Source organism: Chiloscyllium punctatum, chromosome 8 (assembly GCF_047496795.1).
Source record: "Chiloscyllium punctatum isolate Juve2018m chromosome 8, sChiPun1.3, whole genome shotgun sequence".
In the NCBI taxonomy this organism is placed as follows: Eukaryota; Metazoa; Chordata; class Chondrichthyes; order Orectolobiformes; family Hemiscylliidae; genus Chiloscyllium; species Chiloscyllium punctatum.
This window is the reverse complement of record NC_092746.1, coordinates 6,956,675-6,980,818: the sequence shown is the minus strand read 5'-3', so window position 1 is coordinate 6,980,818 and position 24,144 is coordinate 6,956,675. Positions and strand designations below refer to the sequence as shown.

Below are 24,144 nucleotides of genomic sequence, written 5' to 3'. Positions count from 1 at the left end.
CTTTATAGTTTTATATGCTTATACTTGGCATTATCTTTACTAAATGTATCCAGGTGTTCGTGTGGGTGGGGAGCTCACTTTCAACTTTATAGTACACTGGAATTTCTTTATTTTACTATGTGGTGCCTGGATTGAGGGTGGGGCGTTGGTTGGGAGAGGATACGATGGGTTTACTGATAAGAAGTGATGCCCCCCTGAGAGCAAGGGGGAAAGTCTCCTTTTAAATGTGTTTTATATTTTTCTTATATCGAAATACTTTTTCACGATATTGGCGTGAGTGCATTAAAGAATTTGTATTTTTTGTGAATTTTCTATGGTCTACGTTCGGGGTATTTTGGGTGGGGTTCTTCCTCCCGGGGGGGCCATGGACTTGTCTGGACGATCATGGTTAGTCATTCGATTAAGTGGTGCACCTGGAATGTCAAGGGGTGTAATTCACCAATCAAAAGGAAGAAAGTACAATCAAACCTCAAAAGAAAGGGTTGATATGGCTCTCTTACAGGAGACACATTTACTGGATAAGGAGCACTTGAAGTTACAACAGGGAGGATTCGATCAGGCCTTTTTTTCATCTTTTAGTTCAAAAAGTAGGGAGTAGTCATTCTCATTTGGAAAAACCTTCCTTTCAAAATCTTAAGCCAGATAAAGGATGAATCTGGACAGTATGTACTGATCAAAGCCCTTATAAATGGAGAGGATTATGGGATTTTGAATCTTTATTGTCCTCTGGCACACTCTTTCAAATTTATACCAGAAGCATTCTTCAAACTGATGGCTTTTCAGGGCTTGTTACATAATTATAGGAGAAGATTTCAATTGTATTATGAATCTGGAGGTAGACAGGATACCCAAGAATAAGGAGCTAGGATTAGTAGATGTGTGGAGGTGCCTTCACCCGCAAGGCAGAGATTTTTCTTTTTATTCTAATCCACATAAGTGTCGCACTAGAATTGATATGCTTTTTTACTCCCTCCACCTTTCTGAATTCCAAACTATCCAGCAAAATAGGTAATATATCTCTGATCATGCTGAAGTGTATATGGAAACCAAGACTAGGGACAATGAAACGAACTCCCCGACATTGCGTATGGATTCTTTCTTAATGAAGGATAATAAATTCGTAAAATATTTTTCTCGAGAATTCAAAATCGTTTTGGAAATTAACTCAGGTACAGCCAGTAACCTGTCGGTGATGTGGGAGACTATGCACGGGTCTGATTATTTCGTACTCGGCGACCAAAAAAAACCAAAAGGGAGAACAACAGCGTCTACTCGAGGCTCGTTTGAAGGCAGCTGAGATGGCTTATGTTGATAGGCCCTCTGTTGCTAAATTACAAAGGATTACAGCCCTTAGGACAGCCCTGAATACTGCACTTACCCAAATGGCAAAGAGGGAAATATTATTTGCAAAGGAAAGATTATATGAATATGGCAAAAAGCCTGATAGATACCTAGCGTATCTTGCAAGGCAAAAAAAAAGGGTCCTCAAGCTATCACATCCATTTGGGAAAGTGCTGACACTCTGACTCATGATCATAAAACGATCAATATAATCTTCAGGGAGTTTTACTCGGATTTGTATAAATCGTAGGACTGTGAAGACAGAGCTAAGAAGATGGACTCCTTTTTTAAAAGCCTGGCCTTTCCGGACTTAACCCCGGAACAGGTGTCGATTTTGAATGCTCCCCTGACAACCCAGGAAGTTCTTGACGCAATCAGGCAGCTTCAGAGCAGTAAAGCACCTGGCTCAGATGGATTCCAGGTTGAATTCTACAAAGAGTTTACAGGAGTACTAGCTGGTCCACTTATAGACATGTACAATTACATTGAGAGAGGCGAATACCTCTCCATTCTCAAAAAAGGAAAGGCCCCAGAAGATTGTGCATCATCCAGACCAATATCTTTGTTAAATGTAGATTTTAAAATTCTTTCTAAAACATTGGCATTGAGGTTGGAGAGGGTGTTACCACACATCATAAAAGAGGACCAGACGGGGTTTATCAAGGGCCGTTGATCATCTAATAATATTAGAAGGGTTTTGAATGTGATTCAAGTCTGTCAGCAGGAAAGAATACCGGGAATAGTAGTCTCGTTGGATGCGGAGAAGGCATCTGACCAGGTGGAATGGTCATACCTGTTTTACACACTGGAGAAGTTTGGTGTCAGAAAGATATTCGCTAAATGGGTCTCAATATTGTATAATGACCCCAAAGCAGCCATGATTACCAATGGTTTAGGCTTGGATAGCTTCAGCGTGGGTAGGGGATGCTGTCAGGGTTGTCCCCTGTTATTCACGCTAATTATTGAGCCACTAGCGGAAGCTATACGGGCTGATTTTAATATAATGGCTCCGAGGGTTGGTAAGGGTAAACATAAAATTACCCTTTATGCAGATGATGTTCTCTCTCCTTTTTCTTAGTAATCCTTTGATGTCCGTGCCCCGCCTGATCCAAGTAATTAATTTATTTAGTGTGTTTTCAGGTTACAAAGTGAATTTCACAAAATCGGAGGCCATGCCTACGGGCAGTCTCACTAGTATGTCCCACTTATCGGACAGATCTCGCTTTCCCTTTCGGTGGTCCCGAGAAGGTTTTTTATATTTAGGTATTTTTATCACCCCAATATTTGGCCAGTTGTACGAAGACAATTTTGTACATCTATTGGAGAGGATAGGGCAGGACCTTCAACGCTGGGGGGTATCTTCCAATATCTTGGTTAGGCAGAATAGCTCTAATTAAAATGAGTATTTTGCCCCGTCTCCTATACCCGATGAGAATGCCCCCAGTGATGCTACCGAGGCCGGCATTCCGCAAACCATGTGGTTGGCTTCGCTCTTTCATCTGGAATCATAGACGGACCCTTATTAAGCTAAGGAAGCTGCAGGAAGCAAGCAAGGGGAGGGCTGGATTTTCCAGACTTTAGGAAGTATCAGATGAGTTCTCTATTAAGCTACATAGCTGGTTGGGTCTCGCGTGACCCGCAATCAATCTGGATGGACATTGAGGCCTCTCAAGCAAAGTGTCCCCTTACTAATCTCCTATTTTTAGATAAAATGAAAGTCATTATAGACTATTGTAAAAACTTTATTGTATTAAACACAATTAAAGCCTGGAGGATAATGCGGCAAACGAGGGCAATTCACAAAAAACCTCCCCTTATACTCCTATAACGGGAGCATGTGGTTTTCAACAGACACCACATTTAAATCCTGGAGGTCCAGGGGTATTTCTTGCTTAAGAGATCTGTTCGATGGGGAGGTTATGATGTCTTTTGAACAGCTACACCAGAAATTTGGACTACTTAATGGAGACCTCTTTCGGTACTTCCGAATTTGAGATTACATACAGAAGAAGACTACGTTATTAGATTGCTTTTATAAATCAGATAGGGAACGAAGAGTGTTGTGGCCAATGGGTTTACCCTCGGTCAGCACTCTCTATCATTCACTACATAACGAAGTATCGGAAGACATGGAAAGATTGTTTAAAACACGGAATCAGGAATTGGGTTGGAAATCTCTTCAGAAATATGGGACAACATTTGGGAAAATGCCAGAAAAATCTCTTTCTGTAATAGAATCCAAGCTACTCAATTAAAGACACTCCATAGGACTCATATAGCACCGGAATGATTGGCAAAATTTAGGACAGGAGCATCTCCAACGTGTCCTAAATGTAAAATAGAGGTTGGCACTCTGACACACTGCTTATGGTCATGTCACAAGATCTCCAAATACTGGGTCAGAATAGGAAACGCTCTGACAGAAATCTTGGGAGCAGAAATTGGGGTAGATCCACTATCTCTTCTCCTGAGCTTTCCGAGCCTGCCCTCGCTGGATATGCACGGGAGGAAATTATTCTCTATTCTCTCCTTTTGTGCAAGGACAAATATCTTAGTAAACTGGGTAGCTGAGGGTCCTCCAGGACCTTCAAATTGGTATAGGTTGGTCATGGAATGTATTCCTGTTGACTTCCTTACAAATACGGTGCACCAAAAACCTGAATTATTTTATAAGATATGGCAGCTCTTTCTGAACTATAATCGATAGATATTTCAGCCATTTTGTCAAGGGCTTTTATCTTGTTGTGGTACAGTTCTGGCTGGTCCAGGGACCCCCAGGGGGAGGAATCCTGTACAAATACGGGTTTTATTATGACTTGGTTTTAATTTGTTCTGAGCATGTACCTCATAATAATTATTTTTTTTTCCTTTTAAGTAATGTAAGATTTTTATTATATGTTCTGGTTAGTTATAGGTTAGATTAATAGTTAGTTGAGTGTTTTCTTTCTCTTTTCTTTTGTATTTGTGTGTATTATTTTGTAAGCTTGTAATAATGTTATAAAAAATGTTCTTTTTCTTTATCAATAAAAATATCTAGCAAAAGAAAAAGGCGGCATTTGGACGGGTATATGAATAGGAAGGGTTTGGAGGGATATGGGCCGGGTGCTGGCAGGTGGGACTAGATTGGGTTGTGATATCTGGTCGACATGGACAGGTTGGACCGAAGGGTCTGTTTCTGTGCTGTACATCTCTATGATTCTATAATCCAGCGCAAATCCTCGGCCAGTGCTAATTACAATCTTGCATCATACTGTTTAATATTTATTCAGTCAACATTGTAGCCGAATAAAGGAGGTCAGGGAATTCTCAGAAACAGTTTTTTGTTGTTTCATCGGCCACGTTGTCCCGTTTTCAGGCTGGGTGGTGGCGGGGATGGTTAGGGTTAGGTTTAGGGGATTGCTGACTGAATTCCCGCTCATTACCGCGGAGAGAGCTCATCACTTGTTGTTGCTCGAGGACAATCCCAGCTCCTCACTGAACATGTCAACCGGATGCTTCCTTTCCCCGATTCAGCATCCTCTACAAATCCAAGAGCGTGTCCATAAGACTGACGACGATAACACCCTGTGTGGGCCTTGCACTCTCTTTACCTCAGGGAACGGTCCTGCTCCGCGCTGCACGTGTCTCGAGCACCTCGCGGACGCACTTACACCCGGAAGCGCGAGACGAGTTTACCCAGGTACCTTTGCGGGCCACGAGCCGGCAGTTAGCCTAACGGTCGCGGCTTTATTTGAAGACAGCACAGGCAAGAAACAAACTTTACCATTTTTACACCTTCATTTACAACTGTCCTCTTCTTTAGGACTGGTGACTTTCGCCGTTCGTCGCCCCCCACGGGTTGATTCTCTCTCTTTAGTCTCTACCCTGTCCCAAAGTGCCACGATGTCCGCTGGAGAGCGGGCACCTTCTCGAAGTTTCCAAGGGTTTGACCAATCAGAGTCCGTGCCGAACATAATCCGAGAATCCCGATAATGTGGAAACAGGCCATTCGGCCCAACAGGTCCACACTGACCCATTCCCCATCCCTATTACACCACATTTACCCCTGACGGGAATGTAGTAATTCTAGCATGAACAAATAGACATTGGAGTGCAGGTTCATAGCTCTTTGAAAGTGGAGTCGCAGGTAGATAGGATAGTGAAGAAGGTGTTTGGTCTGCTTTCTTTTATTGGTCAGAGTATTGAGTACAGGAGTTGGGAGGTCATGTTGTGGCTGTACAGGACATTGGTTAGGCCACCGTTGGAATATTGTGTGCAATTCTGGTCTCCTTCCTATCAGAAAGATGTTGTGAAACTTGGAAGGGTTCAGAAAAAGATTTCCAAAGTTGTTGCCAGGGTTGGAGTATTTGAGCTACAGGGAGAGGCTGAACAGGCTGGGACTGTTTTCCCTGGAGCGTCAGAGGCTGAGGGGTGACCTTATAGAGGTTTATAAAATCATGGGGGGCATAGATAAGATAAAAAGACAAGATATTTTCCCTGGGGTGGGGGACTCTAGAACTAGAGATTATAGTCTTAGAGTGAGAGGGGGAAAGTATAAAAAAGGTCCTAAGGGGCAAATGTTTCACACACAGGGTGGTATGTGTATGGAAGGTGCCAGAGGAAGTGGTGGAGGCTAGTGCAATTGCAACATTTAAAAGGCATCGAGATAGGTATTTGAATAGGTAGGATTTGGAGGGATATGGGCCACATGCTGGTAGTTGGGACTAGATTGGATTGTGATATCTAGTCGGCATGGGCCAGTTGGACCAAAGGGTCTGTTTCCGTGCTGTACATCTCTTATGACTCTATGACTTATTTACCTGACCTGCCCGTTTGGATTGTGGGAAGAAACTGAAACACTCAGAGGAAAACCACACAGTCACAGGGAGAATATGTAAACTCCACACAGACATGTGGGATATAGGTAAATTAATGTTACTTCTGCAATTCTGCAATTCCAACCTAAAAAGTAAAATGAACTCACACCAGTGGGTAATTGTTTTAGTCAAGAGCTGAGTCAACAAGAATGGAAACGATGTGGAGGAAATATATAATTGTTTTTGTATTAGCTAAAACTGTATGTCAGAAGGTAGATATTATGGGCAAGTAGATAAGATGTTGTGAGGGGATGAAGTTAAGCTAGATATGCCTGTACAAACAGTAGATATAAACATGTGCTTCCCACTTTTACAAAAACACAGGAACAAACCCCAATTAAAAGGGTCATAGGGATCAGAACGGCCTCGGGAAAGGCACAGATGAAGGGGGTAGATAATGATGAAGAAAGAATATGCCTAACAATGACCTACAGCAGGATGAGGTCAAACAGCCTTGTGAGACCAGAAATAAGCATTTTGTCACAGACAAGGCCGGATAAGGCAAGAGATAAACAGGGGTAATGGGGGCCGGTCTTAGGGAAGTGGACGATGTAAACAGGGGAGGGAGCAGTGTAAAACAATCGACATCAAATCATATAAATGTTGTGGATGAATTGAATTTAGTGTATGTATGTCCTCGGCCTTGTAGACAGTGGACATCACACCCACTTGCAAGTGTAAAATAAATGACACTACTGATTCAGATCTTGTCTCGGACTGAAATTATTGAAGTGAATGGGCTTTGTTTCTCACAAACAGTCTCCTCAGGAGGGAATTGAATCCAGGTGCCTGGCGCTGTGAGGCAGCAGTGGTATCCACTGAGCCACTGTGCCACCCAAATTAAACTAGTCCCACCTTCCTACCCCTGTCCTGTATCCCTCCAAACCTTTTCTATATGAGTATCTTTCCAAATGTCTTGTAACCGTAATTGTGTCCGCATCCACCACTTTCTCAGAATATTCATTCTACGTGTGAATGATCCTCTGTGTTTGGATGTACAGGAAAATCTCTGGATATGGGAAGAACTTTTGGGGACTCAGATGGAGGTGAGGGTGGAGATATAGGTGCAGGTTTTACTACCACTGCAGTGGCAAGGCAATGTGCTGGGTGTGGAGGGTGGGTTAGTGGAAGGAATGGACTTAACAAGGGAGTCATGGAGGGAATGATCTCTGCAGGTAGGAGTGGGAGGGAAATATATCCTTGGTGGTGGGGTCTGACTGTAGGTGGCTGAAATAGCAGTTGTACAGGGTGACCCTTGTATCCGTGGGTCCTGTTATCGCGATTTCAGTTACCCGCAGTTTGCCACAGCTCAAACATATTACAGGGAACATTCCAGAACCAGGGGCTGCCGAGAAGGTAAGTTTCCCATTTAAATGAATGGGTTTGCTATGATTCGTGGTTCTGTGCTTTTGGAAAGTATCCCCCACGAGTACAGGAGGGCTTGTCTCCAGACTGAATTATCTCTGTGTTTGTATGTCTTGGACTGAGGTATTCCCAGCAAACCTTGCTTTTTGGCAGATTTCTGTGCCCTGTTTACTTCAGTTGCTTTGCCTGTATTTCTTGCTTTATGGCTGTTGTTTGTGTTTACATTTTAATTTTATTTTACTTGAGCAGTCACAGGCTGCTACACCACTCCTCCTTCAATGGAACGAGCATTAGTGGATGTCATTTGTTATCTAAAGGTACAAAGCTGAATTGGGCTTGTCATGAGAGAGAAGTGTTTATGAGGTAAAGGTGATCTGTAACATAAGCCAATGTAGATGTGAATCAGGTACTTTAATGAGCATGTAAAATAAGTGTGGCACATCACAGCTACACACAGTAATTTTACATGGTTACATGTAGCAGTAAATCATTGCGATACTGCACATTATTGTAATACAGTATTCATTAAAAATCACACTATAGTGTACATAATTTAGAATTTAAAAACAACTAACATAATAGGAAGGATTAAAAAAAACGAGGGAGTTCCTTGTATCCTAGGATCTCCTGACATTTGGCGTACACATTGCCCATGGTGATTGTGTCAAGCTTATGGGATACCTTTTTTTTTCTCGTTGTTGATCTTAATGTATATAAATATCAAATACACTGGAGCAACTGTAATTATAATGACAACCAGATGGGAAAGGAAATGGATTTGAATATCTGCATTCATTGATGAATCATTTGAAGATGGTTGTGCCTTTGACTGTACCCTGAGGAGCCACTGGAGAGATGCCCTTCAACAACCACAACAAGAAACATCGCAGAAGCGCTTCACAGGAGGCTCCCAAGCACTGAGGATGTCACCTAGACAGGGGACGAAATGTCTGCAACACAAATTCCCAGCTCAGCAAACAGAACCACAACAATGAACCAAGAGTGTAACGAGGTCAGAAGCTGAGTGGCCCTGGCAGAGCCCAAACCGAGCATCTCTGAGTAGGTTATTGCTGAGTGAGTGCTGCTTGATAGCACTGTTGGTGACATCTACCACCACTTTACTGATGATTGAGAGTAGATTGGTGGGGTGATAATAGGTTGGATTAATTTGTCTTGTTTTTTGTGTGCAGGACATATCTGGGCAACGTTCTACATTGTCATATGAATGCCATTTTTGTAGCTGAAGTGGAACAAGTTGCCTCAGGGTGCGGTACGTTCTAGAGTACAAGATTTCAGCACTATTGCTGGAATGTTGTCAGAGCCCACAACCTTCACAGTATCTACTGCCTCCAAGCATTTCTTGATATCACAGAAATGAAGACTGGGATTTGTGATGTGGGGATCTTTGGAGGAGGCCAAGATGGATCATCCACCTGGCACTTCTGGCTGAAGATTGTTGCAAATGCTTCAACATCATCTTTTGCACTGACGTACTGGGCTCCCCCATTATTGAAAATTGGGCTGTTTGTTGCACCCACCCCTTCAGTGAGTAGTTGAATTGGTGACTAGCAACAAGTTTCCTCGCCCATGTTTGTCATAATCCCATGAGGCTTCATGGGGTCCAGCAGATGGAGTTTAATTTAGATAAATGTGAGATGCTGCTTTTTCGAAAGGCAAATCAGAGCAGGACTTATACATTTAATGGTAAGGTCCTGGGTAGTGTTGCTGAACAAAGAGACGTTGAAGTGCAGGTTCATAGTTCCTTGAAAGTAGAGTTGCAGGAAGATAAGGTAATGAAGAAGGCATTTGGTATGCTTTCCTTTTTTGAACAGAGTATTGAGTATAGGAGTTGGGAGGGCATGTTGCAGCTGTACAGGACATTAGTTAGGCCACTTTTGGAATATTGCGTGCAATTCTGGTCTCCTTCCTATCAGAAGGATGTTGTGAAACTTGAAAGGGTTCAGAAAAGATTTACGAGAACGTTGCCAGGATTGGAGGATTTGAGCTGCAGGGAGAGCTGAATAGGCTGGGCCTGTTTTCTCAGTAACATTGGAAGCTGAGGGGTGACCTTAGAGGTTTATAAAATCATGAGGGCATGGGTAGAATAAATAGACAAGGCCTTTCCCCTTGGGATGGGGAGTTCAGAATTAAAGGACATAAGTTCAGGGTGAGAGGGGAAATATTAAAAGGGACTTAAGGGGAAACTTGTTCACGCAGTGGGTGATGCGTGTATGGAATGAGCTGCCAGAGGAAGTGGTGGAGGCTGGTACAATTACAACATTTAAAAGGCATTTGGATGGGTACATAAATAGGAAGGGTTGAGATGGATATAGGCCAAGTGCTGGCAAATGGGACTAGATTAGGTTAGGATATCTAATTGGCATGGATGAGTTGAACCGAAGGGTCCGTTTCCGTGCTGTACATCTCTATGACTCAGACTCTTGCAGCAGTTCCCGCTTTACTGTCTACCAGGTCAGGACGGATGGTGATGGTGTTGTCTGGGATGTTTTGTGCATCATACGATTCTGTGAGTATGACCATGTCAGGCTGATTGACCCCCTTGTCGTTCAAAAAAAAGTCTGTCTCAGCCTTGAAAATATTTTCAAGTCTCCATTGCTCACGGAGGGAGAGAATTCCAAACTTTAACAACTCTCGAAGAGAAATTTGTCCTAATACACTACTCACTTGCTGTATTTGCATGCTGACGTTTTGCTATTAGCATAGAGGACAACCCAGATCTGTCTATGACGCAGGACTCTGTCGTCTCTCTGTATAAATAATGTTCTTCTTTACTGTTCTTCCAAGCAAAATAGGCCATCTTTCACTTTCCCACATTACACTTCAGACTATGGGACATACATTTAAGACAGGGATGAGGAGGAATTTGTTTTGTCAGAGGGGAGTAAATTTGTGGAATTCATTATCACAGGCTGGATCATAAAGAGTGTTGAAGGCTGAAGACAAATTTTAGTCAGTAAGGGAGACAAGGATTTTAGGGAAAAAGCGGGCAAAAGGAGTTAAGGATTATCTGATTAGTCTTGATCGCAATAGGTGATAAAGTGGCTGCTTCAATCCTAAATCTTATTGTCTGATGACCAGATGTTGAGTGTCTACATCATCCTGTTCTTCCACTGGAGATTGTATTTCTTTCTTTATATTCTGAAGGGTTTCCCTGTGTAGAAAATTTCACAGATTAAGTCCCAAATATCACTAAACATGTCTGTGTAAATAAACTGTGCAAAGGAATCTATTTGCAATATATCACAACAATAAGATGTAACGTAATATCCAGCATCACAGTTTCTAAATTTGTGGAGTGACATTCTCTTTTCCTTACCAGGCCTCCTCTGATATTGCATAGTGCGTTGGGGCTGCATGAAAACCATTGAACGTGGTTGAGATGCTGCTGGTGTATGCTCCATTGTTTTTAAAGAGCAACCAGTCTCCAATCTCCAGTTCAGGCAGCATCCAGGCATCGGAAATATGATCCCTTGCATCACAGGTGGGTCCCCAAATCCTGGTGTTATACAGCTTTTGGTCCAGGGAGTGTTTCTGTGAGAAATACATACCAGGTTAACTTTCTTAAAAATGTAATCTGTGGAGAAGTGAATGGAAAAATAATGTGGAGAGATGTAAAACGTGAGGCTGATTGACTACCATCAGCACGCAAAGACAAGATCCTGTAAATGTTGGTCATTGCTATTTCCTTTCTCATTGCTATAAATTTATGGGTTCTCATTCCTTTGTTAATTACTGTATGAGCATGTTTAAGTTACAAAGCTAAATACAGAATGCAAAGGCTGTTTCCCAGCTGAGTTCAACTTTGCATTAGGCCCTGTGTCACTTGAGAGCATTCGCCTATTTCCTGAATACTCCAGAGTTTTTTTATGTCCCAGTATCTGTTCATTGTTCAGATTATCATGAATCATTTTCACATAAAGATAGGGTGATTAAGAAGGCATTTAGCACGCTTGCTTTCATTGCTAAGACCTTTTAAGTATAGAAGGTGGGACATTACGTTGCAGTTGCACAGGATGTTGGTGGTTGGTGAGATCTTTTCTGGAGTACTGTGTCCAGTCTGGTCATCCTGTTATAGGAAGTATATTATTAAGCTGTAGAGGGTTCAGAAGACATTTGTCAGGATGCTGCTGAGAATGGAGGGCTTGAATTATATGGTTAGGCTGGGATTTCTTTCATTGGAGCATAGGGAGTTGAATGAAGTGAGAAAGGTTGACAAAATAATGAGGGGTACAGATAAGGTGAATGGCAGGTTTCTCTTCTATATGAAGGGGGATTTCAAGATGAGGGGGATTATTTTTAAGGTGAGAGAAGAAATATTGGAAAAATACATGAGAGGCAATTCTTTTCCACAGAAAATGGAGCATGTGTGGAATGAACTTCCAGAGGAGGTGGTGTGTGCAGTTATAATACAGCGTTTAGAAGTCTTTCAGATAAGAACATGATATGGGCCAAGCGCAGACCGGTGGGTGTAGTTTAGTTTGGGAATATAGTGAGCATGGACTAGTTGGACTGAAAGGACAGTTTCCATGCTGTATGATTCTGTGACTCCATCCTTGCTTACTAGGTTCTTGCCCATAAGTATTTTGTGCCCAGGTTCCTTTTTCCATTGTTGTTGAATGCAATAAGCTTGAGAAGCAGAGGTGGGCCATTCTGCCCATTTAGTCCACTGCATCATTCAGCATGTCCGTGGCTGATCTGATGATCCTCAGCTCTGCTTTCCTCCCTTATGCCCATAACTCTTGATTTCCTTTCTGATCAAAAATCTGTCTGGATCAGACTTGAATATACACTTAACAATCTAATCTTGACCTGTGTGGTAAAGCTTTCCATAGATTCACCATCCTCTGACAGAAAAAATATTCTTCCTCATTTTTGACTTAAATTAAGACTCCTTACTCTGATATTCCACCTTCTGGTCCTAGACACTCTCACAAGGAGGAAGAACCTCTTCATGTTTACCCTGCCAATCTGATATGCTCCGATAAGGTCTCCCCTTATTCATCAAAATTGTCAAGTATTAGTGTCAAAAATAATGCATTGGCAAAATAGCCCTCACCATGACGCATTGCCCTCCACGCCTTGACAGTATTGATGACTGTTGGGCTCTGGCAATCTTCCTTAACTGTCCTCATTTTTGTCTAAGAACAGCAGGCTAATAAGGGGGCATCTTGCCTGAGATGCTTCAATGTCCAAACAAAGTGGGCCTGGGGGAACCCTCATTCAATCAGTGCAATCTTATGTGGCTTCATCCCCACTTCTAGAGCACTTATATTGGGATCCCTGCATATTGCCTCCGCCAGCAATTTGATCACCAATGTGAAAAGCAATGGTGACAAAGGACAGCCCTGTCAACTGCCCCTACAAATATTAAAATTGCTTGACCGTACACCATTGGTGAGGACTGCGACAAGAGGATCACTATACAAAACCTCTACCCACCTAATGAAGGTCTGTCCCAGACTAAACTGTTTCAATGTATGAAAAAGATATGGCCACTCAGCCCTGTCAAATGCCTTTTCAGCATCAAAGGAGATCACCAATCCCTGTACTGATTGCTGTTGTCATACACAAATCATGTTACGTAATCTCCTGACATTATCCGTTGATGTGCGATCCTTTATGACTGGGTCCTCCTTAATGATGGGGGGCGGTCCAGTTTTTAACCTTAATGACAGAGTGTTGGATAGAATTTTGAAGTCAACGTTCAGGAGCGAAGTGGGTCTGTAGGAAACACAATCCTCCAGGGCCTTCCCTTTTTTAAGAATGTGAGAGATGTTCGCCGCTCTTAGAGGTGATGGGAGGTGGCCACGACTATGTGAGTCGTTAAACATACTAAACATCAACCCTGACAACATACTTCTAGAATCCTTAGAGAATTCATTGGGGAGACTGTCAGGACCCGGTGCCTTCCCATTCTGGAGCAGCCTCACAGCCTCCTTCACCTCTTAGTCTGACAATGGGGCATTGAGGAGAGACTCTTGTTCAGGGCTCACTCCTGGAATGTCTAAATTCTTTAAAAAATGACTCCATCCTAACCCGCCCACTCTCACAGCTTTCAGATTGGTATAATTAAGAGTAAACATTCTGGAATGCTGGATTAATCCTTTTAGAATCGCAAGTCAAATTTTCAGTGTCCTCTCTGATTGAGGTAATGGCTTGAGGGAGCCACTCCTTTTCCTAGCAAGGTATGCGAGGTACTTGCCTGGCTGACCCCCATGCTCAAACAGCCTCTGACTTGTAAATGTAAGCTCCCTGTTGGCTGTCCGTGAGAATATGGAGTTCAGCATAGACCGAAGTGCCATGATTCTCTGCAGTTTAACCACCGGAGCGCCTGTCAAAGTATGCCTTTTCAGCTACTTTCAGACACGTCTCGAACAAGCGTTGCTGCTTGCCCATCTGTCGTTTCTTACTAGCTGAATAGGAAATAACCAACCACCTAGCAATGACATTAGCTGTTTCCCAAAGAATGGTTGGGCTACTAGGTGAGCCTGAAACAATATCTAAAAAAAGTCCTGAACTCAGTCGAAAATAATTCAATAAACTTGCTAACCTTGAGGATGAAGGGGTCCAGTTGCCAGTGCCTCAAGCCTACCACCATATCTTTACTCCTATCCATTGAATGCACTGGGGCGTGATTGGAAGTAGTGATATTGCCAATTGTACATGACGCCACCATGTCCAGATGTACTGCGAGGGTCAGAAAAAGATCAATCCTGGTATGGCATTTACGTGGGTTCGAAAGGAACGTAAAGTCCCTGCCAGTACGGTGAAGGGGTATACAAATATCTACCAACCTCAATTCAGCACATGAATCCCTTAACATTTTGGATCGCAAAGAAGATACCAGTGGGCCTTTGGGCAAACTATCTACCATAAGTTCTATGAGACAATTGAAACCCCCTCCTGTGATGATATGTTGAGATGCAAGGTTAACTAGTCTAGAAAGTGTCTGTCAAGAATTTAAGGAGATGGGCCAAGGGACAATAAACATTTAAGCTACTGTATTCTTCCCCAAGTATCAAAGTTTTAAGGATTACAAATTTCCTGTGTGAGCCTTTTAATGCACTCTAATAATTTAAATGGGAGTTTCATACTAACTAAAATGGCCACCCGTCTACTCGTATTGAAAGATGAGAAATAAATCCGGTCATACCCATTCTGTTGCAGCTTCAAATGTTCTGTATCGTCCAAGTGTGCTTCTTGTAATAAGACAACTTCCACCCTCTCCCTTTTAAGGCTGAAAAGTACATTCTTCTACTTCACAGGCAAATGACTCTACTTAATATTCCAGGTGTACCACTTAAACACATCCTTGGCCATAACCTTCCAATGCACCACCTAGACTCCACAGAGGAAAAACCCGAACTGCAGTTTGCTAAGCTTTAATGCAAAAGAATCCACAGAACCCCAAAACTACACAGACTAAAATAATTGACAAAACTTACAAAAACTATGTACAGCAAAAACAGAAAAACAAAATATTGCCAAAGACACTGATTGGACAAATTTACCCCCCCATTCAAAGGGGGTACTTGCATATCCTACTAACCATCCCAACTGCCCTCTCAACTTCTACCAGTTAGGGTCACGCCACATATACCAACCACCCAGTAGAGACAAAAAAAACCACCCAAGAGCAAGGTTAGTACTATAAATAAGTAAACTAAAAATAAACATGTCATCAATCCCTTAACATCACCTAGAAATTAAAGATAAATGCTGTATCTGTCCCAGGCATCATTTCACGCAACTTATTACCAGAAAGGAGACTCCACCAACTCCTTGTTTTAAAAAAAAGCAAACTCGAACAGCCCTGTCCTCTACGCCTATTCAGCTGTTTGACTTAAGTCAATGTGTCCACAAAGTTGTTCGCTTTCTGTGATGAGTTGAACAAATGTATGAATCCATTATGATTGATCCGAGGCACTGCTGAATATCTTAATAAATGCTGGATGCCAAACTCTCTCAATCTCCTCTTGATGCCACCCTAGGACTTCCTTTTCCAGACCACTGATGCTGAGAAGTCCTGAAAAAACATGACTCTGGAGCCGCCTCATACCAATGCCCTCTGATCCCTCCCCTGTTGTCTTTATCATGATGGAACCTTACCAGGACAGAGCGTGGGCACTGATCCACACCTGGTTTTCGTGCTGCAATCTGGTGGGCTCTCTCAATTGTTATCCTTCCCTTTTCAACCTCCAACCCAAGGAATTCCAGGAACAACTTCTTGAAGAGCTCCGCCGGCTGCTCACATTCCGTATCCTCCGGTATGCCAAAAACGCGCAGGTTCTTTCTTCTGCCTCTATTTTCGAGATCGTCTACCAGATCCAATAGACCATGGACCTGTATTTCCAGGGCTTCAATGCAGCTCTTGGATGAGTCAGTCTTTGGCTCTACCCCTGCAGCCTGGCGCTCAAGCTCATCACTCCTTTTTCCCCAAGTCTTGCAGCATAGCAGATACAGGAGCCAGCTTCTCCTCAATTTTTTTCCTGGATCTACTTCCCCAGAACATCGAGATTTAGCTAGCTTCTCAACCAGGGTCTAGTGAGTAAGCAAGCCCGCTACTTCAGAGGGCTGGACCATGGCCCCGGCCCAAGGCAAGCTTCTTCCTTTCTTTGGCAATTTCCAGCTGCAACAGCATAGGTAAATAGATTTTTTTTTCAGGTTTCTAGCTCCTTTACTGTGATTTTATTCAAGTGTTTGAGATGGGTTCTGGCTCTATCATGTCAATGTTGCAGCGCGGAGCCCAGCAAACGTGATCCTAACAGGATTCTACCATCTTGGATCCCCATGGTCACATTATTTACTCCGTCTCTGACATATGTGTCAGCTAATAAAGCTTTCCTTCCTTCTTAAGAAGGAATATTCCCTACTTCGAATATTCCCTTTATGTCAAAGAGTGCATTTTCTGACAACCAATTAATGAAGCAATTTCAATTAATCTTGAATAGTTTTAGGGTTAGGGCTAACCTCTACCCTTACTCCCATTATCACAGCTTTTAAATTGCCCTCTGAAAAATATTCCTAAATATCAGGGAAACTTCTACAATGCAATATTTTTGTATGTTATTTCTATGGTCCTATATGTGATCCAGCACAACCTCAAAGGTCTACTTCTGTACTGGACCAGCTCATCATCTACTGCAACCATCATCCATATCCTTGTTCTCTTGACTATTTCAACACTGCCTTAGCTGGTTACTTCCACACTCTGTAAATGTGAGCTATTTCAACACACAGCTTCCTGTTCATCCTTCACACTGGGCCTACATTGGTACCTAGTCCAGTAATGTTTTGATTTTAAAATCCTCATCATTGTTTTCAAATTCTTCAATGGCCCCATTCTTCCTTATTTCTGTAACCATCCAGCTTTGCATCCCTCACTGATCTCTGAGCTCCTCTGATTCTAACTTCCTTTTTTATGTTCTTTCTTTCTTACATAAGTCTGATTTTAATTCTTCCAATATTCTCAGCTGGAACTTCAGCTGCCTTGGACTTAAGCTTTCAAAGTCCCTCAAAAAACAGCACAAATTTCCCAATTTCTCTATTTTAATCTCTTTTAAGAAGCTTCTAATAATATAAGTCTTTGAACATATTTTTGTTCACTTCTTGTTGGTGCTAAATTAGTAGAAATAATTGATTTTCAGTAGGCTGCAACAATTTACAACAATAAAACATTATTCTTATATTATACAATGCTTATATTATAAAAGTCATTTCTAAAACCCTTACTTTATAGAGGATTGGCTTCAATAGGTCACGATAGTTTGCAAAGTTACAGAAAGAGCCATACAGACCATCATTTAAATAATACACCATGGTCTTCTCATTCCCGGCCTCCTCATCTAAGGAAAAAAGAATTGAAGACTTATTGAAAGACTCACAAATAGATTTCTAAATTGCCATTGTGATGGTCAAAAAGAATTATGAAGGTAAAGAAGAAAGTTGTTCTTCTTTGTTGACATTAGTACCACCTTGTCTCCCACAATCAGGAAAGATAATTGGTAGAACAGGTGCCTGATTTCATTTTAGTTTCTAATGTTTTCCATTTCTGGAAGGAATTGTCTGCTTGAGGGCTACCAGGATGCAGCATCACTTCTCAGTTGCCATTGTTTACATGGGTTGCATGTGTCCAAATTACTGGATTGTGAACTAGAAAGATTTAATAACAGTAACACATAAGTGGAAGAGTACTCCATTGGTTCATTTTGATGTTGCGCTTAAGAAACAGTGCATACTCTTACCCTCAGCTGACATGTCTTTTCATGTGAATTACAAGAGGCTACATTCATCTGGTGTGTACAATTTGAAAGGGTGGGGGAAACAATTTTCATTGTTAGTTTGACAAAAAAATTGGATAAATACTTGTAAAGAAAAGAATTGTAGGGTTATGACGAAAAAGAACAGTGGGGAATGAAACTAATTAAAATGCCAGGACAGACGCAATGGACTGAATGGCCTCCTTCTTTGCTATATAATTTTATGCTGGGTGCATCAAATGCTAGTCTGATCCTGTCTGTTTCAGAAAACACATAAAATAAGTTACTGAACAACAATCAAGGAGTAAGAGCCTGACCAATTTTATAATCAGATTGCTATCTCCTGTTACTGATTTCCACTCTGACACTGCATTTCTGACCAAGACTTCTGAATCCAGCCTCTTCAGAAATGTGGAGCAGACCAAATATCAGCATCCTCCTTCGTCAAGGAAACCAAGCCTGCTCCCTTATGGCACTAGATGGCATATAGGTTCAATCACCAGCATATTCAAATACTTTGGGATATTTAAACACTTTTCCAGTGTGTTAGTGAATGAATGTGAATTGGTGAGATGGCATGATGGTGGAATGGCAGGTTGGCAGCTGGATGGTTTGGTGAAGTGTTTGGCGGTATTGGGTAGAGTGGCAGTGAGTTAGATTGAGTTGAGGAAGATGAGATGAGATGAGACATATGGTCAATATGAGGTTTTGGAGGAGGGCCCATAGGGTTGGAAGGTCAAGACGGCAGAGATTTGAGGAATTTGCTGGATCAGAGGGAGCAGGTGGATGGTCAGAAGTCAAGGTTCAGAGAACGGGTGTTGATTTCAGGAATGCAGCTTATCGTAAATATGATTCTTTTCTTCTTATACTGATGTCCACCCAATTCTTTTATTCATGCAAAAGTGACTGTGGCAGTGGCAGCGGGGTGGCTGGTGAGCTCTGAGCGGGTCTGTAGCAGCAGTGTCTAGGGGGCATCTGGCAGAGGAGCAAGCACACAGCCAAACATCAGCTGCATTAATTGAGATGCAATGTCAGCCCAGTGGCAAAAGATGGTGCCCGTGGAGCAGTGCACTGGCGTCACTGGAAAAGTAGTGGCAGAAGGATTATGGACTCCTTTTAAGTATATCATTTTCTTTGCTATTCTTAAACTATTTTAAATGGCACTGGATTATGGTGACAATGGAAACTTTTCACTTGAATTTTACAGTATAGTAAAATAATGAGACAATAAAATCCATCTGTTTGTCCCTTTTATTATGAGCAAGAACAGCTAATCTTTGGATTCCTTTGTATTCACCTCGTTAGGTGTTTCCATTTAAAAAAAAAGAATCTTCCTTTTACAAAGCTATGTTGATGCTTCATGTTGTGAGTTTCTATCAGTTGCAATAATCTCCTTAATAATGGAATTCAGCAATTCCCCAAGGGAAGTTAGGCAATGGCTACCTACTTTCTTGAACAGAGATATTACATGAAATATGTCCCAATCTGGTGGCATCCTTCCAGAACCTAAGGAATTTTGATTAAACCTAAGATTAAAATCCATACATTCACTACCTCAGCTGAGATTTTACAGTAGTCCTAGAAAGCAGGCACCCAGTCCGGCGGTCTTTTCAGCTTTCTTGTTGCTTTCTGATCATCTGTTCTCTCTTCTAGGTTACTCCCTCCTGTTCAAGCTTCATTTTCAAGTATCTTTGAGAAGTCTTCTTCAGTGAAGACAACTACATAATTACAGCTCCACCATTTCCCTACTTTCCATTATCAATTGATGTGCTGAATTCCAGAAATGAGGCAAGGCTGACAACCCTTGATATCAAGACTGCATTTGACTGAGTGTGGCACGAGGGGACCCTAGCAAAACTGTAATCAATGGGAATCTGGGAGGGGGCGAGATTTATTGCTCTAGTTGCTCCTGAGAAGGTGGTAGTAGATTACCTTCTTGAACCACTGCAGTCCATGTGTCAAGATATACCAAGAATGCTATTAGAGAAGGTGTTCCAGGATTCTGATCCAGCAACATTGAAGGAATTGTGATATATTGCCAAGGTTAATGGTGAGTGCCTTAGAGAAGAATTTGCAGGTGGTGTATGTATTTGGTACCTCTTCCTTCGAGACAGAAGTGGTTTTGGGTTTAGAAAGTGCTGACTAAGGAGCTTTAGTGAATCTCTGCAGTGCATCTTGTAGACTGTGCACTCTGTGCCACTGAGCATCAATGTTGGAGAAAGTGGATGTTATGCCGATCAAATGGAATGTTTTGTCCTGAATAGTGTCAAACTTCTTCAGTGTTGTTTGAGCTGCACTCATGTAAGAAAGTGGGGTGTGTTCCATTGCACTCTTGTGGATGGTGGACAAGCCTTGGGGAGTCAGGAGATGAGTTATTTATACATAGGAATCCTCACCCTTGACCTGCTCTTTTCCTTATTTTATTTAGTTTACTTCCTGGAGAAAGGTCAGTGGACCCAAATTGTTAACTGTGATTTCTGCCACTGATGTTACCAGACCCCCTGAGTGTTTCCAGCAATTTCTGTGTTTGTTTCTAAATATCAGGTAAGTAAGTTAGATCTCTCCCAAAACTCTCTAACTCAGAGATGGAGACATTTGCACAGATCCATGGCTCAGTAATTAGCACTGCTGCCTCAGAGCACCAGGGACCTGGTTTTAATTCCAGCCTCCGGAGTCTGTGCATACTCCACATGTTCTCCCTGTGTCTGCATGGGATTCCTCTCGGTGCTCTGGCTTCCTTCCCCAATCCAAAAATGTGCAGGTTAGGTGAATCGGCCATGCTAAATTGTCCATGGTGTTCAGGGATGTGTAGGTTAGGTGCATTAGTTAGAGATAAATATAAGGATAATAGGGGAGGGTCTCAGTGGGTTATTTTTTGGAGGGTCGGTGTGAACTTATTGGGCCAAAGGGCCTGTTTCCATACTAGGGATTCAATGATTCTATGATCCTAAAATTTTCATCTTTTGATGAAGATGAAAATTACCATTGGAGTTGGGTTGAGACTTTTCAACTAATTTTCTAGCGATGATATTCACAACCAGAGTGAAAGGTGAGGTCACATAATACCGGCCTGGTTCAGCGATTATCTGCACTTCAGTTTTGTCAGGAAAATACATATCCAATGCAGGATTGATCTCTGCTGCTACCTAAAACAAGGAAAAGAATAAGAGATTATGGTCAGATAACTAGTGTTTGGATTTAATTTAAAAATCACATGATACCAGGTTATAGTCCAACAGGTTTAATTGGAAACACTAGCTTTTGGAGCACTGCTGCTTCATCAGGTGGTTGTGGATAAAGGAGCAACGCCGCAAAAGCTAGTGCTTTCAATTAAACCTGTTGGACCAAAACCTGGTGTGGTGTGATTTGTTTTAACTTTGTACACCCCAGTGCAACACCGGCATCTCCAAAGCAGGATTTAATTTAGTTTGATTTAATTTATTATTGTCACATGCCGAAGTACAGTGAAAATTACTGTTCTGCATGCTAACCATACAAACCATACCTTACGTAAGTACATCAGGATAGTAGAGCAGAATGCAGCACATAGCATTACAGCGAGGGAGAAGGTACACAGAAAAATTAACTCTAATATGTGAGAGGTCTGTTCATAAGTATGATAACAGTGAAGAAGAACATGTTCTTAAATCTGTTGGCTTTAAGCAAATTAATAGGGATAACATAAATGAAGTTCTCATGGAATTTAATGAAGAATAATGGATTAATGTATTCCATCATTCATAATTAATTATTATTTGACAAAGTGTGACATTGCTTTTCAGAATGATCTCTTACGAGCACAGAAATGATCTTTAAGCTGTTATTTTGTGTCACAGCCAAAATGGGAGCAGGACAAATGTGCAACCTTCATGACAAGAAACATACTGCATTAATATTGCTGGGAATTCCTTAAATAAAACTGACAATAATCAACTACCAACACAAACAAAGTTGTCTCCAAATGCTGAGACTATGCCACATTTTGCTGTAGAGAATAAAAATTTTCAGGGCTAAATGAAAAAAAAAGTAAGGGGTTCACCGAATTGTTCTTATAGTAAGCAAACACATGTAACACAAGCTGAACGACCTCCTTCTGTCCTGTTGTCATTCTGTTTTATAAGAAGCTGCTTTTGAACGGATGAAACTCACTGTCAAAGGATATACCGCATAGATTGGAGAGGCACTGTGTTTCCTTTAACAGCCTGGACTACCTCGATAAATGCAGTGGCTACAAGAGCAGATCAGAGCCTAAGAGTACTGCCTTTGTGACGTACTTCTGACTCCCCAAAGCCTGTCCTTCATGGACAAGATACAAGTCATGAATGTGATGGAATATTCCCCACTTGCCTGGATGAGTACAGCTCCAACAACTCTCAAGAAGCGTGACAGCATCTAGGACAAGGCATCCTGCTCGATAGGCATCACCTCCACAGGCATCTACTCCCTGAAAAATGGACTCTCTGCTGTAGAGTATGTACCATCTTCAAGATGCAGTGCAGAAATTCACCAGCAGATACATGAGAACACCACCAGCTGTAAGTTCACCTCCAAGCCACTCATGGTCCTAATGTGGAAGTATATCACTGTTCTTTCAGTGTCACTGAGTCAAAATCCTGGACTTCCCTCCCTACCATCATTGTGGGTCAACTTACAGCATAGGACAATAGTGGTTCACGATGGCAGCTTGGAATGGGTAATAAATTCTGAACCAGCCAGTGATGCCCATATCCCAGGAAAGAATAAGGAAAAAGTGTGGTGCTGGGGTTATGCTTTGTAAGGAAAGTCAGTGGTGATGTGGATTGCGTTTAGAGCTGAAGGCTAAACTTTCATGGGTCAGTCTTTTTTCAGTTAGAATCCTGGTCAAAATACACAATGTCACCATTACCTTAACTATAGGTTGACCTGGACATTGTGAAAGTGGAACCAAACTGCTTCCTCTGGGTTTCATCTAATTTGCAGTTTCTATCTTTGAAATGAGATAAGAAATGTCTCTCCCGTCAGTATACTGTTCACAATAGTGACAGGGATACAGACACCTGTAGGCATTGTTGGTTAGAGATAAACATCTTTGTTGCTGAAATTGGTAATCTGGACGGGTACCCAACTTTTTCTCCCACAGTGATGAGGGCAGCTTCCTGAGTTATACCGACTGGGAGATCTTCCACATGTGACAAAGCCTGATGTCAACCAGTTGGAGACAGCTGGCATGAGCCTTTAGGCGTAATTGTTGCACGGGCGAGAAAAGAACATGCAGATTTGCAGATTTGAATACTTCTAGCGACCTGGATAGGCCGAGTCTTTGACCTTGCCGGTGCATGTTTTCCAGTGACTCTCAGATATCTCTTAATGGGTACTCTCGTACTGTCCGCTTCCTTACTTCCATTGGAGTATTATCTATTAGAAACCTCGTGCTATGAAAAAGGTAATAAAAGACAGGCAGGGTCAGTTTGATGTAGCCATGATAAGGAATGTTTGACCCTGTTGAAGCAGAGATATGGGTGCCCTCAAAGGCTCTGCAATGAGACGGAAAATACCCATTGACTCATCGAAGACTCTGGCTTTTAACTGACTAAAATGAGAAGGCTCATTCAAGATGACAACGACCACATTGAGAGATTGAGAAACCTTGCTGAGAATATGCACCGTGAGGATGAAGTATCTGGGAGGAGAGAAATCTTCAAACAATCTGTCTCCCCAACCCTTCTTACCCCTCCTGCCCTGTATATGGCTGAATCTACAGATTACACATCTCAGTAATTGGTCATTCTAGAAGGTTCTGAACAGGAATGGAATCAAATTATCTACAATTCTGAGGAATTGCATACAAAAGAATGGTTCTATCAGAGACTGGTTGAAAGGGCAGGTGACCAGTTCCTTTCAGGAGGCATGGCAGAAATATTTGTGCCCTCAATTTAACTCTATTTATATTGTTTAATCTGCTGAGGCCATACTCAGTCACAGGAGGCAAAAGGAGGTGCAAACAGGCCAAGACATCAGCTCAGCCTCCAAAGTGTTTTTATTAATCTGCTCAGAGATCATATTATCCCTACACTGTGAAAGCAGGCCATTTAGCCCATTGAATCCATGCTGGCCCTCTAAAGATTGTCCCACCCAGACAAGGCCCCTCCCTTTCTTGTAACCCAGCATTTCCCATGGTTAATTCACCTGCCCCGAACACTGTGGGCAATTTAGCATAGCCAATCCAACTAACCTTACACCTTTTGAATTATGAGCTGAAACTGGTGCAATGAAGGAAACCCACTGAGACACTGGGAGAATGTGCAAACTCCAAACAGCCAGTC

General features: G+C 42.1%; 1 protein-coding gene across 1 annotated transcript in view; it reads right to left on the bottom strand.

Annotated features, from left to right (window-relative positions):
- Nucleotides 1-6,963: 6,963 nt before the first annotated feature.
- The window catches only part of LOC140480359 (antizyme inhibitor 2-like), an 87,772-nt gene continuing 70,591 nt past the window's right edge, over nt 6,964-24,144 (bottom strand). The window contains exons 8-11 of the mRNA XM_072575119.1: nt 20,826-20,988; nt 17,316-17,428; nt 10,900-11,114; nt 6,964-10,734 (exon numbers count right to left, since the gene is read on the bottom strand). Coding sequence (XP_072431220.1) covers nt 10,644-10,734; nt 10,900-11,114; nt 17,316-17,428; nt 20,826-20,988 — 582 coding nt within the window. The 3' untranslated portion in view covers nt 6,964-10,643. The remainder of the gene's footprint in view (nt 10,735-10,899; nt 11,115-17,315; nt 17,429-20,825; nt 20,989-24,144) is intronic.